General features: G+C 38.8%; 1 protein-coding gene across 1 annotated transcript in view; it reads right to left on the bottom strand.

The window, feature by feature from the left end:
* Positions 1 to 8,783: 8,783 nt before the first annotated feature.
* Positions 8,784 to 24,239, bottom strand: part of FUT10 (fucosyltransferase 10) — a 71,835-nt gene continuing 56,379 nt past the window's right edge. Inside the window, exon 5 of the mRNA XM_047772521.1 lies at positions 8,784 to 9,217. Coding sequence (XP_047628477.1) covers positions 8,993 to 9,217 — 225 coding nt within the window. The 3' untranslated portion in view covers positions 8,784 to 8,992. The remainder of the gene's footprint in view (positions 9,218 to 24,239) is intronic.

Here is a 24,239-nt window from a genome sequence, read left to right as displayed (position 1 = left end):
ATGTTGGGGAGCATATGGAGAAAAGAAAAGCCTCCTGCACTACTGATGAAACGTAAATTGCTGCAGCCACTGTGGAGAACAATATGGAGGTTCCTCAGAAAACTAAATATAGAGTTGCCATATGATTCTACAACCCCACTCCTGGGCATATATCAGGAGAAAACTCTAATTTGAAAAGTTACACGCACCCCTATGTTCACAGAAGCACTATTACAATAGTTAAGACATGGAAACAACCTAAATGTCCATTAACAGGAATTAATAAAGAATATGTGGTACATAATACAATAGACTATCACTCAGCCGTGAAAAAAAAAGAAATAATGCCATTTTCAGCAACATGGATGGACCTAGAGTCTATCATACTAAGTGAAGTCAGAAAGAGAATGACAAATACCATATGATAGCATTTGTATGTGGAATCAAAAATACAACACAAATGAATTTATTACAGGACAGATTCACAGACATAGAGAACAGACTTTTGATTGCCATGGGAGGGGAGTGGGGGAAGGAATGGATTGGGAGTTTAGGATTAGCAGATGCAAACTATCATACATAGAATATAAACAACTAGATCCTACTGTAGAGCACAGGGAACTATAATCGATATCCTGTAATAAGCCATAATGGAAAAGAAAAAAATAATAATTTTTTTGAAGTTTAAAATGTCAACCCCCATTGTTAAATGGAATTTTTGTTTTATATTATAAAGAGGGGTGAGGACTATCTACCTCAAGTTGTTATTGTGGCAACTAACTCATTATACACCACAGTATCTAACAACAGTGTTCACCCTTAGTAAATATTAATAACCTTTTCTCTATCTGAGTGCCACATGCTCAGAGATTGTTCCAGAACACACTGGTGCTGAAACACCCTGTCTTCCTCTATATCTCCCAGCGTTAAGGTGACCACACATCCCTGTCTACACTTACTGTCCTGGTTTCACAGCACCCCCGCTTTCACGCTCATGAGTATCCCAGTTTGGACAACAAATTATAAAGCCATCCTACCTACTGTCGCAGTCTTTCCAGAAAACATATCTTGCTAAAGGCGCAAAGAGCTGCACTGTCTTTCTGAATAAAGATGATCAAAATGTGTTTTCAATGGCATCACTGCACTAGAGTTATTGCAAAAATAAAAAAATAAACAAATTAGGGAGAGGAGTGTCATAGCAGCCATGCCTCCTTTTCTTATTTCTGCTCTATCACCTCCAGGCTAAAGGCACAATGAAGTTGGGATTTTAGACCATGAGAACAGGAAGTAGAGGACAGCTGTGATTACACATCACTACCAAAAGACGTTCATCTAAGTGGCCTGCACTCTCCAAGACTAGCAGATAATATTATTTCAATGGTGAAATGAGTCTTATTAATGGTGTGTGAGCTATATACATAATGACTGTATGCAGCTTGTAAGTTAACTTTTTCTGGTACTACAACTAAGTAAACAATGACCCAGCCCAGCCCCTGTATGAAAGGTGAACAGATGTTTTAGCCACAGAGCAGAACTGCTTGCCCAGTGAGCTCGTCACTGCCTTGCCATTCCCAAGTCAGTTCTTATTCTTGCCAGAAATCACACCACATTGACAGGAGCAACGTCCCCTCTTTTGGGAATAGGAATAAAACAATGGAGTAAAAAATGAAAAGAATAGGGGAAGAATTTGCTTCAAGATTGCCAACTCACTTCAAATCTGAACTCTCAGTCCTTGGAACATATCTTGTCAATATAACCCATTTAATACACTCCATCAGTACAACCCATGTATATCACAGCTCAGGTTTCAAATTGAGCAGCAGAAATTCAGGAAGTAAATTCCATCTCATGGGGCTCTTACAAAATAAAGAAAGAAAAGACCCCTGGAAGCAGCTTATATTTTGCTAAAGCATTTCCATTTTCATCTCCCAACTAGAATTAGAATGTAAGCTCCATGGTTACAGGGATTTTGTAAGTTCCATTCACTGCCATGTGAATAATTCCTGGCACATACTAGCTGCTCAATAAAAAAAAATTACTGAGTAAATTAACAAATTCCAGGCAGCCTGACATTCTGAGTGACTCAAAATGGTGATTTTCTCAATGTATTTTTCAAACACCTTTCTTGTTCTTTAGTACATTTTTTAAATTTATTTCCCCAATGGAAAAAACCAAAGACTTTTCCCTCACTGAAAGCTCTGATTACCTTGAAACCTCAGTTTTCAAGGGACCAATAATTTTTTTTTTGTCTTTTGTTGTTGTTATTGTTGTTGTTGCTATTTCTTGGGCCGCTCCCGCGGCATATGGAGGTTCCCAGGCTAGGGGTCGAATCGAAGCTGTAGCCACTGGCCTACGCCAGAGCCACAGCAACGCGGGATCCGAGCCGCGTCTGCAGCCTACACCACAGCTCACGGCAATGCCAGATCGTTAACCCACTGAGCAAGGGCAGGGACCGAACCCGCAACCTCATGGTTCCTAGTCGGATTCGTTAACCACTGCGCCACGACGGGAACTCCAAGGGACCAATAATTTTTAAAATATCCTATTGGAAATTCCATTTTCACTTATGGAATTCACCAACTAAAAAAATTTATTTAATTTTTTTTAAAGAAGTTCCTGTTATGGCTCAGTGGTAATGAACCCAACTGGTATCCATGAGGACATGGGTTCAATCCTTGCCCTTGCTCAGTGGGTTAAGGATCCGGCATTGCTGTGAGCCATGGTGTAGGTCACAGACACAGCTTGGATCTGGCACTGCAGTGGCTGTGGAGTAGGCCCGCAGCTGTAGTTCCAATTCGGCACCTAGCCTAGGAAATTCCATATGCCACAGGTGCGGCCCTAAAAAAAAAAAATTAATTAATTAAAAAATAAAAATTACTCTCTCTCTCTCTCCAGTATATAACACTACCTCATCCTGCCTTTGAATTATAAAAACAAACTAATAAACACCTTTAAATATCATCTCTGATTCCATTCAACACCAAAAATAACATTTGTTAGTTCATCAGGAAAGTCTCAAGTATCAGGAAGTTGTCAAGCTCAAAGTGGAGAAAACTAGCTTTCCACAATCTTAATTTTCACTTGTAAGTTGAAATTTTATCATTGGCCACAAAGTCTAGCTGTTCTCTTAAAGTGACAGGCTTACTACATTTCCATGAGGATGACTGACAGAAACCCAACAGTGAACAACCAGAGTTTGCCAGACATGCTTTTGAGCAAAAATGGTTTTTGAGTTCACCTCACAAGTCAAACAATCACACAAATGCTTTTCCTTGAGATTCCTGTTGGGCTATGATGTGCAGCAGAAATGCTTTATGTAAACACCTCCATTTTGCCACAGAGAATATTAAACAGTGTACTCAAAGGTCAAGGTTTAATCAAATGAGACATTTTTACTGATTCATCAAGAGCATTGTTAAGCAAACTGGCTTCATTTTTTTGTGAGCCTGACTCATCAGATGAGTCTCCATAGCCACATCTACCCTGTATATATAAGGAGCAGTTTACGTGACACTCATTCCAAAGGCTCCTGGGATAAACGCTTGCCCTAAAATCATTAATGTTACCCCTACCTACACTTATGATCTCTGAAATCTTTAATTACCTACTCATTTTTTTTTAATTAAGGAGTCTGTGATAGTAAAATTCCAAGTATTCCTAATAGCCTAGCTGGCCTGGTTGTATAACCTCCTCTGATGAGTGAGGTTGCAGGATGAGGTCATGGTTTGTGGAAATAAGATAGGGAATAAATTTTTGACCTAATGCTCAAAATTCCCTTGGAAGCATTAACCACAGAAGCTTCAGAGACAAAGAGCCTGGAACCATTCATGTCACTGGTTCCAGGAGGAGACTAAGGAGCTGGGAAGAATCCCCAGTGAGGTGAAAGGAAGTCTCTGTTGACCATGACTGGTCATACCCTCCTGGGTATACAGTCCACCTCGGACTGACCCCAGGCTTGGCTGCTAAGCCCAATGAGTTGAGAGGACAAAATCACAAAGGGCCACTCCTGACTTTCTCACACCTGCAGAGTGTGACCAACTCCTTAACAGTCCCTACCACCAGCACCACAGGGTCACTAACTTAATGGGTTGGGCCCAGGATATTGATGAGGTCACATTTATTAATCAAAGATGTTACTATGACTTAAAAGGGAGCATCTGTGCATTGCTTGCCTCCCTAGCAAGTAGAGAGCAAATAGGGCTTGTCTCCTAGAGTTTCCCCCTCTTTTCTTCCTTTTTAATCCTCAATTAATGAGTAAGCAAGGCCAGGACCTAGAGACTTTCTCTCCTTTCTCTTGGTACATTGAATAGGCTGGTCCTAATGCTGAGAAATGAGGATCAGAAAGGCAGGAAAATTGACCCCCTTTAGGCTTCAAGTCTAAATCAAATGTTCAAATCTAGCTTTTACCAGAGATCACTGCACTGGATTTATTGGGGTTTGCACAGCTACCATCAAGAGGTTGCTGAGTTTCATTATGGTGGCAGTAAAACTCTGTGTAAAACTCCATCAGAAATCCCATGGAGGGAGGAGGGAGAGGCGGTTATAGCACAAGTCAAGTATTCCTCAGTCCCTGGTCTTAATCCCATCATCATATCACAACTCCCTACTCAGAATCCTTCACACCTTCATCATACCTGCTACAAGGCCTAACACAATGCCCATCTCATAAAAATATATGTGTTGCAATAATTAAATGAAGAACAAAATGGTCCAGTCATTAGTCATTCCCTTTTTCCAGGCAAAACTCAATCCAGGTCTTCACAAACAAAAGGATGATGGCCACCATCAACTATAATAACCTCAGCTCATATTTATTGAGTGAAGTATGAACATAAGCTTATTTAATCATCATTACAACCCATTTGACACATGAGCAAACTAAAGCCTAGAAAGGCCGAATAATTAATACCAACCAAGATGGTACACTGAAGAGAGGGAACTAAAATGAGGTCTTTCTTACTCCAGAGTCATAGCTAATAATTCTATACTCCCTCTAAGCTTGTCAAGCATTTTTATTTCTATAATCAGAAGAAAACAAAGATATATGGTGACATTAGAATTATGCAGTAAAGATATTATCCTTAATGACAACAACAAAAATGGAAACAAAGGAAAGGAATTTCCTAAAGAAGGGTGAAGAAATTCTCTGTAAAATATTCAGGATTGCAAAGGTATTGAAACATAAATTGACTACCTTTATTTGTGGCCTGTGAACTTCTATATTGTATACTTTGAAGATTCTAAGATATATTTCACTTATGCAGAGCTGTACCCTCCTGGCTTTGGACAATCAACATTTTTCATTGAAAATTAACTCCACACTGGATTCCCCTAATAAACTGTCAGCTCTAGCACGGGTTATGTGCTACCAATGATTTTTTAAATGCATAATATTACAGTGGGCATTCCAAGTTCAGGTCTGTGCTGTGCTTAAATCCTTACAGTGTTCCACAGATACCGAGCCCATTCTCCTAGGTACAATACACAATGTTTGACTCTGAAAGAACCATGTTCATTTTTGCCCACATCTATTATTTCCAAGTAGGGCCTAGAACACTGTGTGCATTTAGTCGTTGCGAATAATGATAATGACCTCAACTGATACTAAGTTACTGGAATCCAGGCCTTTAGAGCAACAAATAAGCCAGTCAGCATTCAGGTTCTGAAATGTTATATTTGCTACGTGATCAAAGGTCAAAGTTGCCTCCATTTTCCAGGTGAAGAAGCGAAGACTATTAACTAGTATTAGTAATCATTTTCTTCAACATGACTGAAAAGATTTCTGCCCACCTGTCACACTGCTTTAAAAATTAGGTTTGGAGTTCCCATCATGGCTCACTGGTAACAAACCCAACTAGTATCCATGAGGACGAGAATTCAATCCTTGGGCTTGCTCAGTGGGTTAAGGATCTGGCATTGCTGTGAGTTGTGGTGTAGGTCACAGATATGGCTCGGATCCCACATTGCTGTGGCGTAGGCAGGCAGCTGTAGCTCCAATTCTTTCCCTAGCCTGGGAACTTCCATATGCTACAGGTATGGCCCTAGAAAGCCAAAAAAAAAAAAAAAAAATCAGTCTTGGAGCATAATCCAAGTAAAATGTATTGAAGCACTAAACAGAAAGTTCCATTGCTCCATCACAGCCATGAGCCATTCCTCACAACAGCCCTATGAGGAGGGACACTTGCTTAATCATATTTAAAAACTGGAGTCACTCACGTGAAGAGAAAGATGTGGTACTCTAGCATCAACACAGATAAAATACACAGAGGGCCTTACACGAAACTCAAAATGCAGAGCTCCCATCTTGCAGATAAAAATCCTGCCACAATGAGAACATGCCTGTCACTCCGTGACAGCAATGATCACAGACAAAGGGCATCATCTTATTAATGAAAATTCTATTGCAAAAGACGCATATGCTAAGCAAAATAATAACAATAACAATAAAGTCTCAAATCTATGGATACTCAAAAGAGTCCTAAAGAATCCTTAATTTATTGTCTTTGAAGTATACTTCATTTTCAGTCCCATAAAATTCCCTCTCCTCCATCCTCTTCTTCCACAAAATTTTTATTCCACATTAATTGTTCAATGAGTTTATTTCACCAAATTTGCTCAGGTCTACATGCTTCATACAAGTTTAGGGAGTATCTGATGGATGGACTCTTGAAAAATCAGGATAGAACAAAACGACCTGAAATACTGGGGTTTAAAACTTACATGCAGCATATAAACACTGGGTGTTTGTTTAAGGCATTTATGAACTGAAGCTCCCCGATAATATCTCACCAGAGGCACAAATCATATCTTGAGCTTTCTTTTAAGAGTGGGGGAAAAAAATAAAAGAAATAAGCAAACAAAAAACAAAACCCTCATTTAATACACAGTTTAAAATCTGGTCTTTAACAAACAATCCCCCTTTCCAATCCTTTCCCTTTTAAATTTTTGTTTTGTTTTGTTTTGTTTTCTTGGCCATGCCTGAGGTATGTGGAAGTTTGCAGGCCAGGGATTAAACCCTGAGCCACTGCAGTGACAACACCTGATCTTTAACCTGCTGTGCCACAAGGGAACTTCCAACCCTTTCCCTTTTGATATTATCAGATAAAATAGCAGAGAGATAATTAAATTACTTTCTATCCCCACACTACCCAATAAGAACGTTTCTTCCTCTAAAGAAGAGTGTGCTTCCCTTGAAAAACACAGAGGCTCTAATCTAGTGTGTTAATGTCTTCATAAAAACACCTACAAAATTAAGGTTCATAAATTTTGATAAAAAGTTAAAGAATGCTACACAGAAAAGAACTTCAAAGACTAGTCCAATCACTTTTTTTAGGTATGACAGCTAAGGCCCAAAGAGGCTAAGAGATTTGTTCAAAATCACACCCAACTGATAGCAGAGCTGGTATTGAGAAGAACCCAGTCATAGGTGAGAAGCAGTGTGACCCTCTTGCTTCCAAAAGAACATACTGGCTTCGGTCCTTCTTTTTCTGGCACAGCCGGAGAGAGAGCTACGCAAAGAAGGAACTGGCCTTGGCAGGCACTGGAGGGCACTGACCAGAGATGAAAGGGCAAGCGTAGCTGAGGGCGCTTTCCTCAGTTTCTCCCATCAGGGACATGAGTACTGGGACCCCTCCTGTCCTCTGGAGCTTACGTCTTTCCACAATAAAGAATACAAAGGCCGCCACACATTGCACGGCAACATCCAGAAGCCTCTCTACGCTCCAGCGTGATCTAGAAGCCTCCCCAGGCTCACAAGGAATGAGAGTGAGAGCCAGTGTTTTCTCTGTCTTTTGTGGAGCTCAAGTAGAGACTCCAGATGAGACAGCTGAAACTCCTTTGTGCCAGCATCAGACCTAACTGGGAACACTCTCAAGCCAGTGGGGCTGCCCACCACTGCAGGCTTATGCATCATCCTAAAAAAAGACAGGCTTCAACACCATGGGAGGTCCTGTGGGTACTCACTTGCAAGCCCATGGCAATCAAAACACACAAGCTGTCCAGCCTGAACTGTAGGATTCTTATTACTATTCTGCTCAGTGGAGTAAGGGACCACTGGGGACAACCCGCCAATCAAAACACATATGGAGGACACACGTCTTCATAAGATTTTCCACTCTCGGAAGAACACGGGAGGATGCAGGGCAAGGTGATAATACGAAAGGTAGGGTAGGTGGCTGAGGGCACTGGGAAGGCAGGGATGTGCTATGTTCTTTAGACCGGAGTACACAGCGGATCGACCTCACAACCTTCATTACTCACTCACATCCCTGGAAACCAACAGATGGGCTCTCTCATTGCCAAGTTTTAACGCATTTCAGATTCAAGCTCAGCATCAGGGCACTTGGCTTGCCAAATACCAACAATCACAGACAGCAAGGTGAGGACAGGAATTCACAGCTATGCCCTCTGCCTTCTCTGTGGGGCCTCTTTCCTTGCAGCAAAGAAGGCACTCACTCCATAATGGGTACATTTCCATTAAAGGTGACAGGTGCGTGGGTCCAGACACGCATACTGAAGGTAATCAGCGTCCATAAGAAATATGTACTCTTTGGAGTTCCTGTTGTGGCTCAGCAGTAATAAACCTGACAAGTATCCATGAGGATGCGGGTTCAATCCTTGGCCTTGCTCAGTGGGTTAAGGATCTGGCGTTGCCATGGGCTTCGGTGTAGGTTGCAGACGCAGCTTAGATCCTGAGTTACTGTAGCTGTGGCACAGTCCTGCAGCTGCAGCTTCTATTGGACCCCTAGCCTGGGACCTTTCATATGCTGCATTAAGCGTGGCCCTAAACACCAAAAGAAAAAAAAAAAGGAAAGAAAAAATACGAATGTACTTTTTTAGTATAAAAAAAAGAGAAGTGACCCCTCAGGATAATTCCTATCTATTATTCAATCGAGCTCATTATGCCTACCATAGCTATTCATTCTTATCCTAATGGATGGTCAACCAAGTAGCTATTATATTATATTCAAATATTAAGGCAACCCAGAAAAGAAAACTCTGATACTTTCTGATATTAGTCCTTGAATACTAGGGCCCAAAACTCTTGAGTTGAAAAGTTTTGATTCCTATCAACCAGCCACCTTAGCGCCCGGGCTTCTTTCTTGGACTGCTGGAAGCTTGGGATCCACATCTCTCGCAAAGAGCTTCTAGGTCGGGTCAGAGGCGAGAAAGCAAACGCTGTTGGCTCTGGACAGCTCAAGTGGGAAACATCTGCCTTCCACGTTTTCGGTGGTAAGCCCTAAGGTGGGGGGAGGAATTAAAAACATAAGTTAGCACATCCTATGCTTCCTAAAACAAGTCCCTTCACCTCATAGAGTTCCTATGCTGAACAGTTGAAGGAGAAAGTAACATTTATTTAGAATATTCTGAGCACTAGAAACTTTACCAGGTGTGTTACATAGCTTGTCTCATTTAATCCTTACGGTAGTAAACATACTAAATACATACAACTGCCCCATTTTAAAGAGGTGGCAACGAATCAGACTAGTATCCATGAGGATGCAGGTTCGATCCCTGGCCTTGCTCAGTGGGTAAAGGATCCAGCATTGCAGTGAGCTGTGGTGTAGCTCTGATTCGGCCCCTAGCCTGGGAACTTCCATATGCCATGGGTGTGGCCCTAAAAAGATGAAGAAATTACAATACAATACAATAAAAATAAATAAAAAGGTGAGGTGGAAACTAACGCTCCAAAAAGTTATGTAAATTGTCCCATACAGTCCACTTAAGATTGACCCTAGTTCTCTAAAGCTATCCCCTCCCTCTGGTTATTGTTTTGGATTCGTTTATTTATTCATTATATTCTCCCCTACATACCACTGGTAATCATCCTCCCCAAAAGCAAAAATTTCAATGTGTTTAATATAGTTCTTGGCATTGAAATGTCCTTTTGAAAAAAATATGTTCTCATTTTCTGGGCATTTATTTTTAATTAACTTGTATGTTACTGTATTATATATTTCATTCTGTTACTTCTTCACCAAGAATTGTTTTTACATGGGTGCATGTTGTCACATGTACATCTAACCCTTACTTGTCAGGTATTTCCACTACACTCTGTCTTCTAGACGTTAAAAATATCTAACATTTGCAGAGGACCTCCAAACTTTCACAGCGGTTCACATGGACCTATACTGCTACGTGCTTGTCCAAACTCTGTCTGGGTTATTTCCATGGTCTCCTAACTAGTCGCCCTGATTCCACCCTTGGTCCATATCAGGCTAAACACAGCAGCTATTCACGCTGCCTGGAAGACTCCGTTCAGGATTTGGCCATCCAATAATTTTCTAAATATTTCTTCCAATAAATTTCTACGTAATTTTCTAAAGGAGAGAGAAAGGAAGTGGGTGGGGTGGGGAGAAAGATAGACAGACAATAAGGCAAAAGTCAGATAATTAGTTTCTCAGTGTTGACCATGGTGCCATAGTTATGTAAAACATTAACTCTTAGGAGAAGCCAGGTGAAGACTACTCAGCAGCTCTGTATGATCTTTGTTACTCTTTCATCAGTCTAAAGTCATTTCAAAATTAAAAGTTTTCTTTAAAGACAATAACAAAATGCCTTCTGAATTCTAAGAAAACCTGATGTCCACTGTAGTAGCTTACGTTAGCTAAACAGTAGCTTAAATGTTAGAGTAAAAATGAAGACATATACATGCCTTCTTAGGAAATTATCAGAGGGTATAATCAACCAAAACAAGAGGGCAAACTAAGAAGAAGGGAGAAAAACATACGAGAAACAGAGGTGCCAATACGAGAGAAAAAGACAAGAAAGGAAATTCCCAAAATGCTGGGTAAGGGAGGTGTCAGGCTGACCCTCTCTATACAATGTGGAGGACAGCCAGATGTACTGGGGTGTGCCAGGAGGCTTCGGAAGAGATCTAGTCAACAAGATGCAACGAGTTAGATGCCTAGGATAGCTGAACGTCTTTGGAGGAGATTCAAGCCATCAACAAGGACTGAATTAGTGATTTAAAAATATAAAAATAATCAAGAGTTCCCTGGTGGCCTAGCGTTAAAAATTTGGCATTGTCACTACTGCAGCCTAGGTTTGATCCCTGGCCCCAGTAACTTCCACATGCCATAGTCATGGCCAAAAAAAAAAAAAAACAACCGAAACTATATATATGTCAAATAAGAAGCAAGATAATTATTAACTGGGTGGAAAACAAAAGCTGTACAGGCAAAAGGAAACAAACTAGTATACTACATGGCTCATCTCTGAATGAGTTACATAATCATATATACAGGCAATATCAAAAATTAGAGTATAAGCATGTTATTTAGCCTCAGAAAACTATACACATAACTACCATATGACCCAGCAATCCTACTCTTAGGCATATATCCAGACAAAACTTTCCTTGAAAAAGACACATGTACCCATATGTTCACAGCAGCACTATTCACAATAGCCAAGACATGAAAACAACCTAAACGTCCATTGAGAGATGATTGGATTAAGAAGATGTGGCATATATACACAATGGAATACTACTCAGCCATAAAAAAGAACAAAGCAATGCCATTTGCAGTAACATGAATGGAACTAGAGACTCGCAATTAAGTGAGGTAAGTCAGAAAGAGAAAGACAAATACCATATAATATCACTTATATCTGGAATCTAATACATGGCACAAATGAACCTTTCCACAGAAGAGAAACTCATGGACATGGAGACTAGATCTGTGGTTCCCAAGGGGAAGAGGGAGAGGGAGGGAGTAGGATAGGCTGGGAATTTGGGGTTAATAGATGCAAACTATTGCCTTTGGAATAGATAAGCAATGAGATCCTGCTGTACAGCACTGGGAATTATATCTACATCACTTATGATGGAGCATGATAATGTGAGAAAAAGGAATGTATATCTGTATGTGCGACTGGACCACCTTGCTGTACTCTAGAAAATTGACAGAACACTATAAACCAGCTATAATGGAAAAAATAAAAATCATTAAATTTTTTAAAAAGCATGTTATTTAGAAACATTGAGTAATTACCAAAATAATTAGTACGTATGGTGGTAAGTTGTTGCTTTGGGGGAAGGAGAAAAGGGGAAAAAAGTAGAAGATTTGTGTTTTTTTTTTTAACTAACTTCACAAAATTATTTGATGTTTTAAAAAGCCCACGTGCATGTTTACCTTTTTCTAAAAAGATTTTTTAATGTGAAAATAGTAGGATTTATAGGGTTTCATCCATACCAGATTTATAAAGCAGAGCAGAAAAACCAATCTGAAATATAACAATGTGGGTACCTACCTATGGTTGGATAAACACATTCTCTTTTATTTGAAATTCCCGTAGGAAACATATGAGAAGATATTAGGGGTGTTTAGTCTGAAAAAGAGATTAGAATGAACTTAAAGCTTGTTTTGAAGCATCTAAAGGGAGTACAATTAGAAGAGTGAACTAACTTGTTTGGTAGAGCATAAAGCATGGAGTTGCCTAAATCTTCCCTCCTCTTGAGAACTACTTACAAATGATCATGTGTTTGACTTCTAAGACCCTAGAAGTAGAGCTAGGATTCTTTACCAAAACATAAATGAGCACAGAAAACCAGAACACAAATCCAAATAACAAACCATTAGGAAATGCTAATACTTACAATCTGGGAAGTATAAATACCAACCCAAAGTTCAAAGGACCAACAGTACGCCCAAAATGGCGCAACGGAAATGAATCCGACTAGGAACCAAAAGGTTGTGGGTTCGATCACTGGCCTCACTCAGTGGGTTAAGGATCCAGGATTGCCATGAGCTGCGGTGTAGTTCGCAGACACGGCTTGGATCCAGCATTGCTGTGGCTGTGGTATAGGCCGGAGGCTATAGCTCCAATTCAACCCCTAGCCTGGGAACCTCCATATGCCATGGGGGCGGCCCTAAAAAGACAAAAAAAGACAAAAAAGAATATTAGGGTTACTATAAACGAAGTTCACGGTGGGCTGGAGACTGTATTTGGGGACGACCAGACTCAAATAAGGAAGACCCAAAGCGATGACCACAAAACAACTTTGGAAAGGCCATTTCCTTTACTGACTGACAGATACAACTGCAAGGCTGAACCAGAGTTAGAAGCAGGTGACTAAGAGTGAGCTATAGAGGGGTAAGTCTGGGTTCAATATAAAGACCAATATAACTGTTGAAACTAACAATAGATAAAATTTCCTACCCTAAAAAATAATGAAATTGCCTGCATTGGAAATGTTCCAGCACAAATTAGTGGATGACTTGTTCATGATACTTGAATCACCAGTCAGTTAGAAGTGGAACTGACCACACAACCTTTGATGGCCTTCCCAATCCTGACCTTGCATAAGTGTCTACATGAGAAAGTCAGTAGTAACACTCTCTTTCCTTGCCTGCCCACTCAAAATTCTTTCAACAGTGTAGGATAAAGTTCCATCGGAGGTGACATCACAGAGAAAAGAATCTTGTGAAATGGACTCTTTTAACTCTAGTGTTCCTCCAGAAATATTTCACAGTATGGCCTGACGGAAGTGCATCTGATGAAAGAACTATGACATATTTAGAAGTAATGAACTTTTGGCATCCCAAATTGCCTTTCCAGCTGAGGTCTGGGAAGGAAAACATGCTGTTCCTAAATATATTAATAAATATTTTGCTTCCAAGGAGAACATGGCTCTTATTTTAACAATAAGGAAAAAGTCAGATCATCCACAAATTTGTATCTTTTCTTGAATTTGTCAGGAAAATTAGATCACACAGCAACCAAGTAAACTGAATCCCATAGAGTGACAAGCCCCTCCAAGGGAGGAAGGATACAGGATCGATTTCACCTTTGGCAAATGAGGTGGCTACCACCCTAGTAGATAAAAAGAAATCAACTACAATTTTAACACATCCTTAAAGGTAAAATATAGTTACCATGTCAGTTTGGAATAGCTGGAATCTGAACGACAACAATAACAACAAAAAAAGAGTTCGAACTCACTCAAAAGCTCTTTTCTATAGACTTTCATCAGATGCCCAGGAGGAAGATTGAGGCCAGAGCAGGAGACTGGAAAAAGCAATTAAGGGTGATCAATTGTTGCAGGGGGACATTCAGGAAGCCCCTTCCATCTCCCCAGATCCTTCCCTTATCAAGAGAAAAAGCCTCAAGCCAATGAAGAAGCAGAGGAAAACCTTCTGTCCCCAGATCCAAGAGGAAAATCTCTCCCTTCCCCAGGCAAAATTCATCTCTCTTGTGGTTCTGGGGAGGCTGAACACTCTTTTGAACCTAGGATCCTACAGGCCACCTACCCCTGGGAAGGACACAAAATGCTTTCCTATCCAAACCAACCACAGGTATCAGGCAGACATTGACGGCCATATGAAGGAGGGGCAGGAACACTGAGAAAGTTTCACTCCTGAGATGCAGAAATGCAAAGCCTGTCCAAGCCTGAGGCAGCCAAGACAACAAAGAACCCACACTGCCCACAATTCGATCCCACCACTAAGTAACAAGCAACAAGAGTTTACTGCTGATAGAGGAGCAAGAGCATGGAGACCATCTCTGTGACACAGCAATGCTGGAACTGCCCATAGCTGAGGGTGAAGGAGAAGTGCTGAGAAAAACTATTTAGTTCCAGGACCCACTGTAAGCACAGGTAATTCTTACAATTAATTATAATAATACCTAACTATTAATTATCATAATTATTAACACTGGAATAATTTGAAGCTGTGGAGTACTAAAGGTAACAGTGGCAACACAAACCCAAATTTAACTCACCTCCTGACTAGACCAACTCGACCCCCGACACACACTTACAACCTGATAGAAAAAAGAGGTGTGCCTATTTCTGAGCATAAATGTTATTTACCTCAGTCTCTATACTGCTGTACATGATGTCCAGCAATCAATCAAAAATCATGAGACATATTTAAAAAAAAAAAGTCAAGAGAGAAAGGAATCAACAGAACAAGACTCAAAGATGACTGAGATGTTGGAACTGTCAGATAGGAACTTTAAAATAACTACCATTAGGAAGGGAGGGCTAAATTAGGAAGTTAGGACTAACATTATACATTACTATCTAGTAAATAGATTTTAAAAAAAGAGGTCCCTAATGGCACAGCAGATTAAGGATTCAAGGTTGTCACTGCTGTGGCACAGGTTTAATCCCAGACCAGGAAACTTCCACATACCACGGGCATGGCCAAAAAAAAAAAAAAAAGTTAACTAACAAAGACCTGCTGTAAAGCACAGGGATATCTATTCAATATTCTCTAATGACCTATATGGGAAAAGACTCTTAAAAAGAACAGATGTATGTATATGTATAATGGATTCACTATGCTGTACACCTGAGACTAAAACAACATTATAAGTTAACTATATCCCAATAAAAATATTTTATAAATAATAAAGTAAAGCAACTGCCATTAATATGTCAAAGCATACAGTGGAAAAGATAGATAACATGTATGAATATAAGGGGAATTTCAGCAGAAAGATGTAATAAAAAACAGGAGTCAAATGGAAATGGCAGGATTCAGCAGCTGAAGGGATACTGAATTATAAGATCTCTGAGCTACTTTTAACCCTGACATTCTATGATTCTAAGACCACCACTTCAATAAGGTAGGAAAAGAAAAATCAAAATAGGAAAATACATGGTTTATATGGAGAAAGCATGAGGCAACTGTAACTGCCCACTTGGAATTTTTCCCTCACATTTTCAATTTAAAATATTAAAATAATGAGGGAGTCCCCACTGTGCCTCAGCAAGTTAAGAACCAACTAATATCCATGAGGATGCAGGTTTGATTCCTGGCCTCGCTCAGTGGGTAAAGGATCCAGCATTACTGTAAGCTGCACAGGCCAAAGATGTGGCTCAGATCCCAGATTGCTGTGGCTGTGGAGTAGGCTGGCAGCTGCAGCTCCGATTCAACCTCTAGCCTAGGAATTTCCAAATGCTGCAGATGCAACTCTAAAAAGAAAAACAAATAAATAAACAAATAAATAAATAAACAAATAAATAAAATATTTTAAAAATGAGATTACTATACATACATTTGTTTGAAAGTAAATTCTATTAACCCAAGACTGTCTGCTTTTTTTTTTTCATTTTGGCCATACCCAAAATGTGGGAGTTCCCAGTCCAGGGATCGAACCTGAGCTATAGCAGCAACCCAGATGATGCAATGACAATGCCCGATCTCTAACCCACTGAACCACAAGGAAACTCCTGCTTTGTTTATTTCAAATAAAATAGGAAATATCTAAATTGCCTTGCTTTTTAGAAGCATGGCAGACTGAATCTTTCCTTTTTCTTAGAAATCCTCTCCATTTTCATAACTTATTTATAATTCTAACTTCAAAAGATTATCCAAACTACTTACATTATGCTTAATCTTTAAGAAGAAAAATTTTGACTTAAGATATGTCTATTGGATAACTTTTAACGGGTGACATTTATGATACAGGAAGAATAAGTTTTGTGTTTAGTACATATTAGATGAAAGTGTGTTCAAAGAAAAAATATATAACATACTTAAAAAACAGGGCAACCAGAAATCAAAACCAAACATTATATTTAAAAAAACTAAAAAGAAAAGTACACAAGCGTAAAATAAATGGAAATCATCCAACCAAAAAAAGAAAGGAACAAAGGAGAAACATAGAATCAACTGGAAAACAAGGTCTAAAATGGCAATAAATACATATTTATCAATAAACTACCTTAAATGTCAATGGACTGAATGCTCCAATCAAAAGACACAGAGTAGCAGAATGGATAAAAAAGCAAGAGCCTACAATCTGCTGTCTACAAGAGACTCACCTTAGGGCAAAGGACACATATAGACAAAGTGAAAGGATGGGAAAAGATATTTCATGCCAATTAACAAGATAGGAAAGCAGGAGTTGCAATACTCATATCAGACAAAATAGATCTTAAAATGAAGGCCATAAAGAAAGACAAAGAAGGACACTATTTAATGATAAAATGATCCATTCAAGAAGAGGATGTTACAATTGTCAATACATATGCCCCTAAGATAGAAGCACCCAGATATATACAACAAATGCAAACAGACATAAAAGGAGAAACTGATGGGAATACAATGACAGTAGGAGACTTTAACACTCCATTCACATCAGTGGACAGATCCTCTAGGCAGAAAATCAATAAGGCAACAGAGATCCTAAATGACACAGTAGAAAAGTTAGACTTGGAGTTCCCATTGAGATGCAGTGGAAACAAATCCAACTAGGAACCATGAGGTTGTGGGTTTGATCCCTGGCCTTGTTCAGTGGGTTAAGAATCTGGCATTGCTGTGAGCTGTTGTGTAGGTCACAGATGCAGTTTGGATCTATTGTTGCTGTGGCTGTGGCGTATGCTGGCAGCTGTAGCTCCTATTCAACCCCTAGCCTGGGAATCTCCATATGTCATGGGTACAGCCCTAAAAAGGAGGAAGGAAGGAAGGAAGGAAGGGAGGGAGGAAGGAAGGAAGGAAAGAAGGAAGGAAGGAAGAAGGAAGGAAGGAAGGAAGGAAGGAAGGAAGGAAGGAAGGAAGGAAAAGGAAGGAAGGAAGGAAAGAAAGAAAGAAAGAAAGAAAGAAAGAAGAAGAGAAGGAGGGAGAAAGAAAGAGAGAGAGAAAGAAAGAAGGAAAGAAAGAAGAGTTAGACTTAATTGACATTATATGCAAAAAAAAAATTAGAATATACATTCTTTTCAAGTGCACATGGAACATTCTCAAGGACTGACCACATACCGGGGCAGAAAACGAACCTCAACAAATTTAAGAGTATAGAAATTATTTCAAGTATCTTCTCTGACCACAATGGCATGAAACTAGAAATCAACCACAGGAAAAGAGAAAAAACTAACTACATGAAGACTAAACAACATGCTACTAAAAAAACCAATGGGCCAATGAGGAAATCAAAAAAGAAATTAAAAAATACCTCAAGACAAATGATAATGAAGACACAACCACTCAAAATCTATGGGATGCCACAAAAGCAGTGCTTAAAGGGAAATACACAGAGATAACAGGCCTTCCTCAAAAAAGAAGAGAAAGCTCAAGTTGACAACATAACCCACCACCTAAATGAATTAGAAAAAAAAAAGAACAAGCAAAACCTAAAGTCACCAGAAGGAAGTACATCATAAAGATCAGAGAGTTAAATCAGTAAAAAAGAGATTCAAAAAACAATAGACAAAAAAATCAATAAAACCAAGAGCTGGTTCTTTGAAAAAGCAAGTGAAATTGACAAACCAGAGAAGAGGGGAGGAAAAAAACAAATAAAATAAGAAATGAAAAAGGAGAAATCTCAACAGATACTGCAGAAATACAAAAAACCATAAGAGAAAACTATGAACAATTATACACCAACAAATGTGACAACCCAGAAGAAATGGACAACTTGCTAGAGACTTACAGCCTGCCAAAAGTGAATCAAGAAGAAATAGATCAATTGAAAAAGGTGATCACTAGAAATGAAATTAAATATGTAATAAAAACACTCCCTACAAATAAAAGTCCAGGACCAGAAGGCTTCACAGGCGAATTCAACCAAACATAGGAACTTATACCCATTATTCTTAAACTTTTCTAAAAGACAGATGGAGAAGGAACACTCCCAAAGACATTCTATGAATCCACCATCACCCTGATACCAAAACCAGACAAAGGTACCACCAAAAAAAGAAAACTATAGGCCAATATCTCTGATGAATATAGACGCAAAAATTCTCAAAAAAAAATTTAGCCAATCAAATTCAACAACATATAAAAAGGATCATACATCACAACCAGGTGGGATTTATCCCAGGTTCACAAGGATGGTTCAACATATGCAAATCAATCAACATCATACACCACATTAACAAAAGAAAAGTCAAAAACCACATGAACATCTCAATAGATGCAGAAAATGCATTTGACAAAGTCCAATATCCATTAATGATAAAAACTCTTACCAAAGTGGGTATTGAGGGAACATACCTTAACATAGTAAAAGTCATTCATGACAAACCCATAGCAAATATAATACTCAATGGATAAAAGCTGAAAGCCTTCCCACTAAAATATGGAACAAGACAAGGATGCCCACTCTCACCACTTTCATTCAACACAGTATTGAAGTCCTAGCCACAGCACTCAGACAAACAAAAGAAATAAAAGGTATCCAAACTGGAAGAAAAGAGGTAAAATCGTCACTGTATGCAGATGACATGTTACTATACATAGAAAACCCTAAGGATTCTACACAAAACTACTTGAACCAATCAATAAATTCATCAAAGTAGCAGGATACAAGATTAACACTCAGAAACCGGTTGCATTTCTGTATACTAACAATAAAATATTAGAAAAGGAATACAAAAATTCAATATTTTTTAAAATCACACCCCCAAAAATTAAATACCTAGGAATAAACCTGACCAAAGAGGTGAGAGACTAATATGCTGAGAACTATAAAACATTAATCAAGGAAATTAAAGAGGATTCAAAGAAATGGAAAGCTCCTGAGTTGGAAGAATTAATACCATAAAAATGGCCATACTATTCAAAGCAACCTACAGATTCAATGCAATCCCTATCAAATTACCCATGACATTATTCGCAGACCTAGAACAAACAATCCAAAAATGTGTATGGAGCCATAAAAAACCCTGAATTGCCAAAGTAATCCAGAGGAACAAAAACCAAGCAGAAAGCATAACTCACCCAGACTTCAGGCAATATTACAAAGCCACAATAATCAAGTTAGTGTGCTATTGGTACCAAAACAGACATACAGACCCATGGAACAGAATAGAGAACCCAGAAATAAACCCAGACACCTAGGGCCAATTAATCTTTGACAAAGGAGGCAAGAATATAAAATGGTGCTGGGAAAACTGGACAGCCACATGTAAATCAACTGGAACACACCCTCACACCATTAACAAAAATAAACTCAAAATGGCTTAAAGACTTATACATAAGACACCATGAAACTCCTAGAAGAGAACATAAGCAATACATTCTCTGACATCAACCTTACAAAGGTTTTCTTAGGTCAGTCTCCCAAGGCAACAGAAATAAAAGTAGAAATAAACCAATGGGACCTAATCAAACTGATTAGGAAACCATAAAAAAAAAAAAAAGACAACCTACGGAATGGGAGAAAATACTTTCAAACAATGCACCCGACAAGGGCTTAATCTTTAAAACATACAAACAATTTATACAACTCAACATCAAAAAAAACCAACAACCTAACTGCAAAATGGGCAAAAGACCTGAATAGACATTTCTCCAAAGAAGATATACAGATATCTAACAGGCACATGAAAAAATGTTCAACATCACTGATTATTAGAGAAATGCAAATCAAAACTACTATGAGGTACCACCTCACACCTGTCAGAGTGGCCATCATTAATAAGTCCACAAATAACAAATGCTAAAGAGGGTGTGGAGAAAAGGAAACCCTCCCTCACTGTTGGTAGGAATGTAAATTGGTACAACCACTATGGAAAACAGTATGGAGGTACCTTAGAAAACTACATACAGAACTACCATATGACCCAGCAATCCCACTCTTGGGCATATATCAGACAAAACTTTCTTTGAAAAAGACACATGCACCTGCATGTTCATTACAGCACTATTCACAACAGCTAAGACATGGGAACAACCCAAATGTCCATCAACAGGTGAATGGATTAGGAAGATGTGGTATATATACACAATGGAATACTACTCAGCCATAAAAAAGAATGAAATAATGCCATCTGCAGCAACATGGATGGAACTAGAGACTCTCATACTGAGTGAAGGAAGTCAGAAAGAGAAAGACGATACCATATGATATCACTTATATCTGGAATCTAATATACGGCACAAATGAAACTTTCCACAGAAAAGAAAATCATGAACTTGGAGAATAGACTTGTAGTTGCCAAGGGGGAGGGGGAGGGAGTGGGGTGGATTGGGAGCTTGGGGTTAATAGATGCAAACTATTGCTTCTGGAATGGATTAGCAATGAGATTCTGCTGTTTAGCACTAGGAATTGAACTATGTTGAGTCACTTATGATGGAGCATGATAATATGAGAAAAAAGAATGTATACATGTATGTGTAACTGGGTCACCACGCTCTACAGTAGAAAAAAAATGTATTGGGGAAATAACAATTAATTACAATTTAAAAAATAAAAAGAAAAAATTTAAAAATAAAATAAATAAAAAGAACAAAATAATGCCATTTACAGCAACATGGATGGAACTAGAGACTCGCATACTAAGTGAAGTCAGAAAGAGAAAGACAAATACCATGATATCACTTATATCTTGAATCTAATATACAGCATAAATGAGCTTTTCCACAGAAAAGATACTCATGGACTAGGAGAACAGACTTGTGGTTCCCAAGGGGGAGAAGAAGGGAGTAGGATGGACTGGGAGCTTCAGGTTAATAGATGCAAACTATTCCATTTGGAACAGATAAGCAATGAGATCCTGCTGTATAGCAGTGGGAACTATATCTAGCCACTTGTGATGGAGCATGATTGCAGGATAATGTAAGAAAAAGAATATGTGTATATGTGTGTGTGTGTGTATGTGAGAGAGAGGGTCACTTTGCTATACAGTAGAAAATTGACAGAACACTGTAAATCAACTATAATGGAAAAAGTAAAAATAACTGAAAGGAAGGAAGGAAGGAACGAACGAACGAACGAACGAACGGAAGGAAGGAAGGAAGGAATGTAAAGCAGCTACTTCTCTTTTGGCAGGTGTCCATTTGATAACTTAGGGTTATTATTCCCAATGATGAGTTAGTACTACCACTAAAATGACAGTAAGGAGTTTTTTATTAAAGCATAAATTCACAAGGACAAACAAAAAAATGGAAACAACAGCAACAACACTTTGAAGTTGCAGAGATCAGCAATGGGCGGCAAATGACTTAGTTGACCTGAGAAAGCTGAGTTCTAAAAAGCAGTGGGAAGGCAGTAAAGCAACTCAATCTATAATGCAGCATCCCCAAGGTATTAAGAATTTGGTGGCATAAAGAATCTCAGGAAATGGGTATAAAAATGGGACTAAAAACAGAAGAGTTGCATGTCATTTTAGTAAGAAGGTCATTTGGTAATTAAGGTTCCAGATAATCAATCTGCACAAAGAGGAAACCTATGCTCCCCACCCCAGCAAAATCAGAGCTGTATTTTCCAAAGGAAGTTGAACAGTGGGTCCCCAGACCGAGGGGAGAGGGGACACAGATGAGGGACACTCTGCTCTACCTGAGCCTCTCAACCTCACCTGTCTCATGTTTCAGCATGGAGGGCTCCAAACAACTGCACATCTCACCCCCTTCCTTGTGACTCCTGCCTCCTTTCCTGAGATTTGAGCATTGAAGTCATTGTGGAACACTTCTCAGCACCCATATCACACACGTACAACCTACCTCATTTCAAGACTTCTTATATAGTAGCAGTACTCAAATACAAACATACTGATCAGCTCAGAAAATGACCCACACATATATGGCCAATTGACTTTTAAAAAAGAGAAGTCAAGGTAATTCAATCAGAAAGAATGATCTTTCTGGCAAATGGGGCTGATATAATTGGATATACAAATAAAAAACTCACTCTTACACTATACCACATCACAAAAACCAACCCTAAGTGCATCACAGTCTTAACTGTAAAAGCTAAAATTACAAAATTGCTAGAAGAAAAGAGAAGCAAATCTTAGCGACTTTACCAGGTAGACAAAGATGTCTTTGAATAGGCCACAAAAAGCAGAAACTATAAAAGAAAAAAATGTATGAGCTAGACTTCATAAAAATTAAAAACTTTAATTTTTTAATTAAAAAAATAAAAACTTTTTAAATTTTTTAATTTAAAAAATGTAAAAAACTTTAATTTTTTAATTTAATTTTTTAACTTAAAAAAAACTAAAGGGAGTCCCGTTGTGGTGCAGCAGAAATGAATCCAACTAGTATCCATGAGGATGCAGGCTCAATCCCTTGCCTCACTCAGTGGGTTAAGGATCTGGCGCTGCCATGAGCTGTGATGTAGGCTGAAGACACAGCATGGTTCCCACATTGCTGTGGTTGTGGCACAGGCCAGCTCCAATCTGACCCCCAGCCTGGGAACTTCCATATGCCTCAGGTGTAGCCCTAAAAATCCCCCCCCAAAAAAAATATATATATTCAACATCATTAGTTAAGAAAAGGAAAATTAAACCACAGTAAGATACCACTACACACCCACTAGAAAGGCAAAAATGAGAAGGCTGACCACACCAATTGTTAATAAATGGAACTCTCATGCAATGCTGACAGGAATGAAGAGTCATTCCAACTCTAGAAAACAATTTGGTAGTTTCTCAAAATGTTAAATGTACACTACCCTATGACCTAGCCATTCCACACCAAGGTATTTATGGAAGAGAAATGGAAGCATACATCTATACAAAGACCTGTACGTGAATATTCATAGAAGCTTTATTTGTAATAGCCGAAAATTGGAAACAGGTGGTAAGCAAATTTTGGTATATACAAACTTCAGCAATAAAGAGAAACAGATTATTGATAAATGTGACTCTGTGGATAAATGTCAAGATTATCATTCAGGATGAAAGAAGCCAGAACACCAAAGAATATACACCATCTGATTCCATTTATATAAAATTCTAGACAACTGCCTTGGCTTCTTTGTCAAAAATGACAAAAAGCAGACAGGTGGTTGCCTGAAGAAGGGGGAGAGGTGGAGATGGAATGAATCACAAATGGACATGAGTGATTTTTGGGGTAAGATAGTTATCTTTGTCTTCTTGACTACAGTCATGGTTTCACAGGTATATGCACATGTAACAACTAATCAAACTGTACACTTTAAATATGCAGCTTATTGTAAGTCAGTTATACTTCAATAAGACTGATTTTTTTTTTAAAAAAATCGCAATTCTATAAAATTAAATTTCCAGTTATTACCTGTTGTCTCTCTGAGGTCAGGATAATTCATCAATAAATGCCCTTTTAACTGACTACAATTAACTCCTATGTTGGCCTCTTCAATACTGAAAGGCTTTTCCCTACATAAATCGAGCAGACAACACTGAGAATAAGCCCACTCAGGCTCACTAGGTGTGATGCTGAGACTCATGATGGACCCATGACCTCCTCCTTCTGGTAGTCCCACCACTGTATTATTCCCTCTCCTCAAGTGTGGGTGTTATTTGTCCCTTGCTTCTAATCAAGAGAACATGGCAGAGGTGAGAGGATGCAGGGGATTACATACATGTGGTTACATCAATA

Source organism: Phacochoerus africanus, chromosome 3 (genome assembly GCF_016906955.1).
Source record: "Phacochoerus africanus isolate WHEZ1 chromosome 3, ROS_Pafr_v1, whole genome shotgun sequence".
In the NCBI taxonomy this organism is placed as follows: domain Eukaryota; kingdom Metazoa; phylum Chordata; class Mammalia; order Artiodactyla; family Suidae; genus Phacochoerus; species Phacochoerus africanus.
This window is presented reverse-complemented; position numbering and strand designations above follow the sequence as displayed.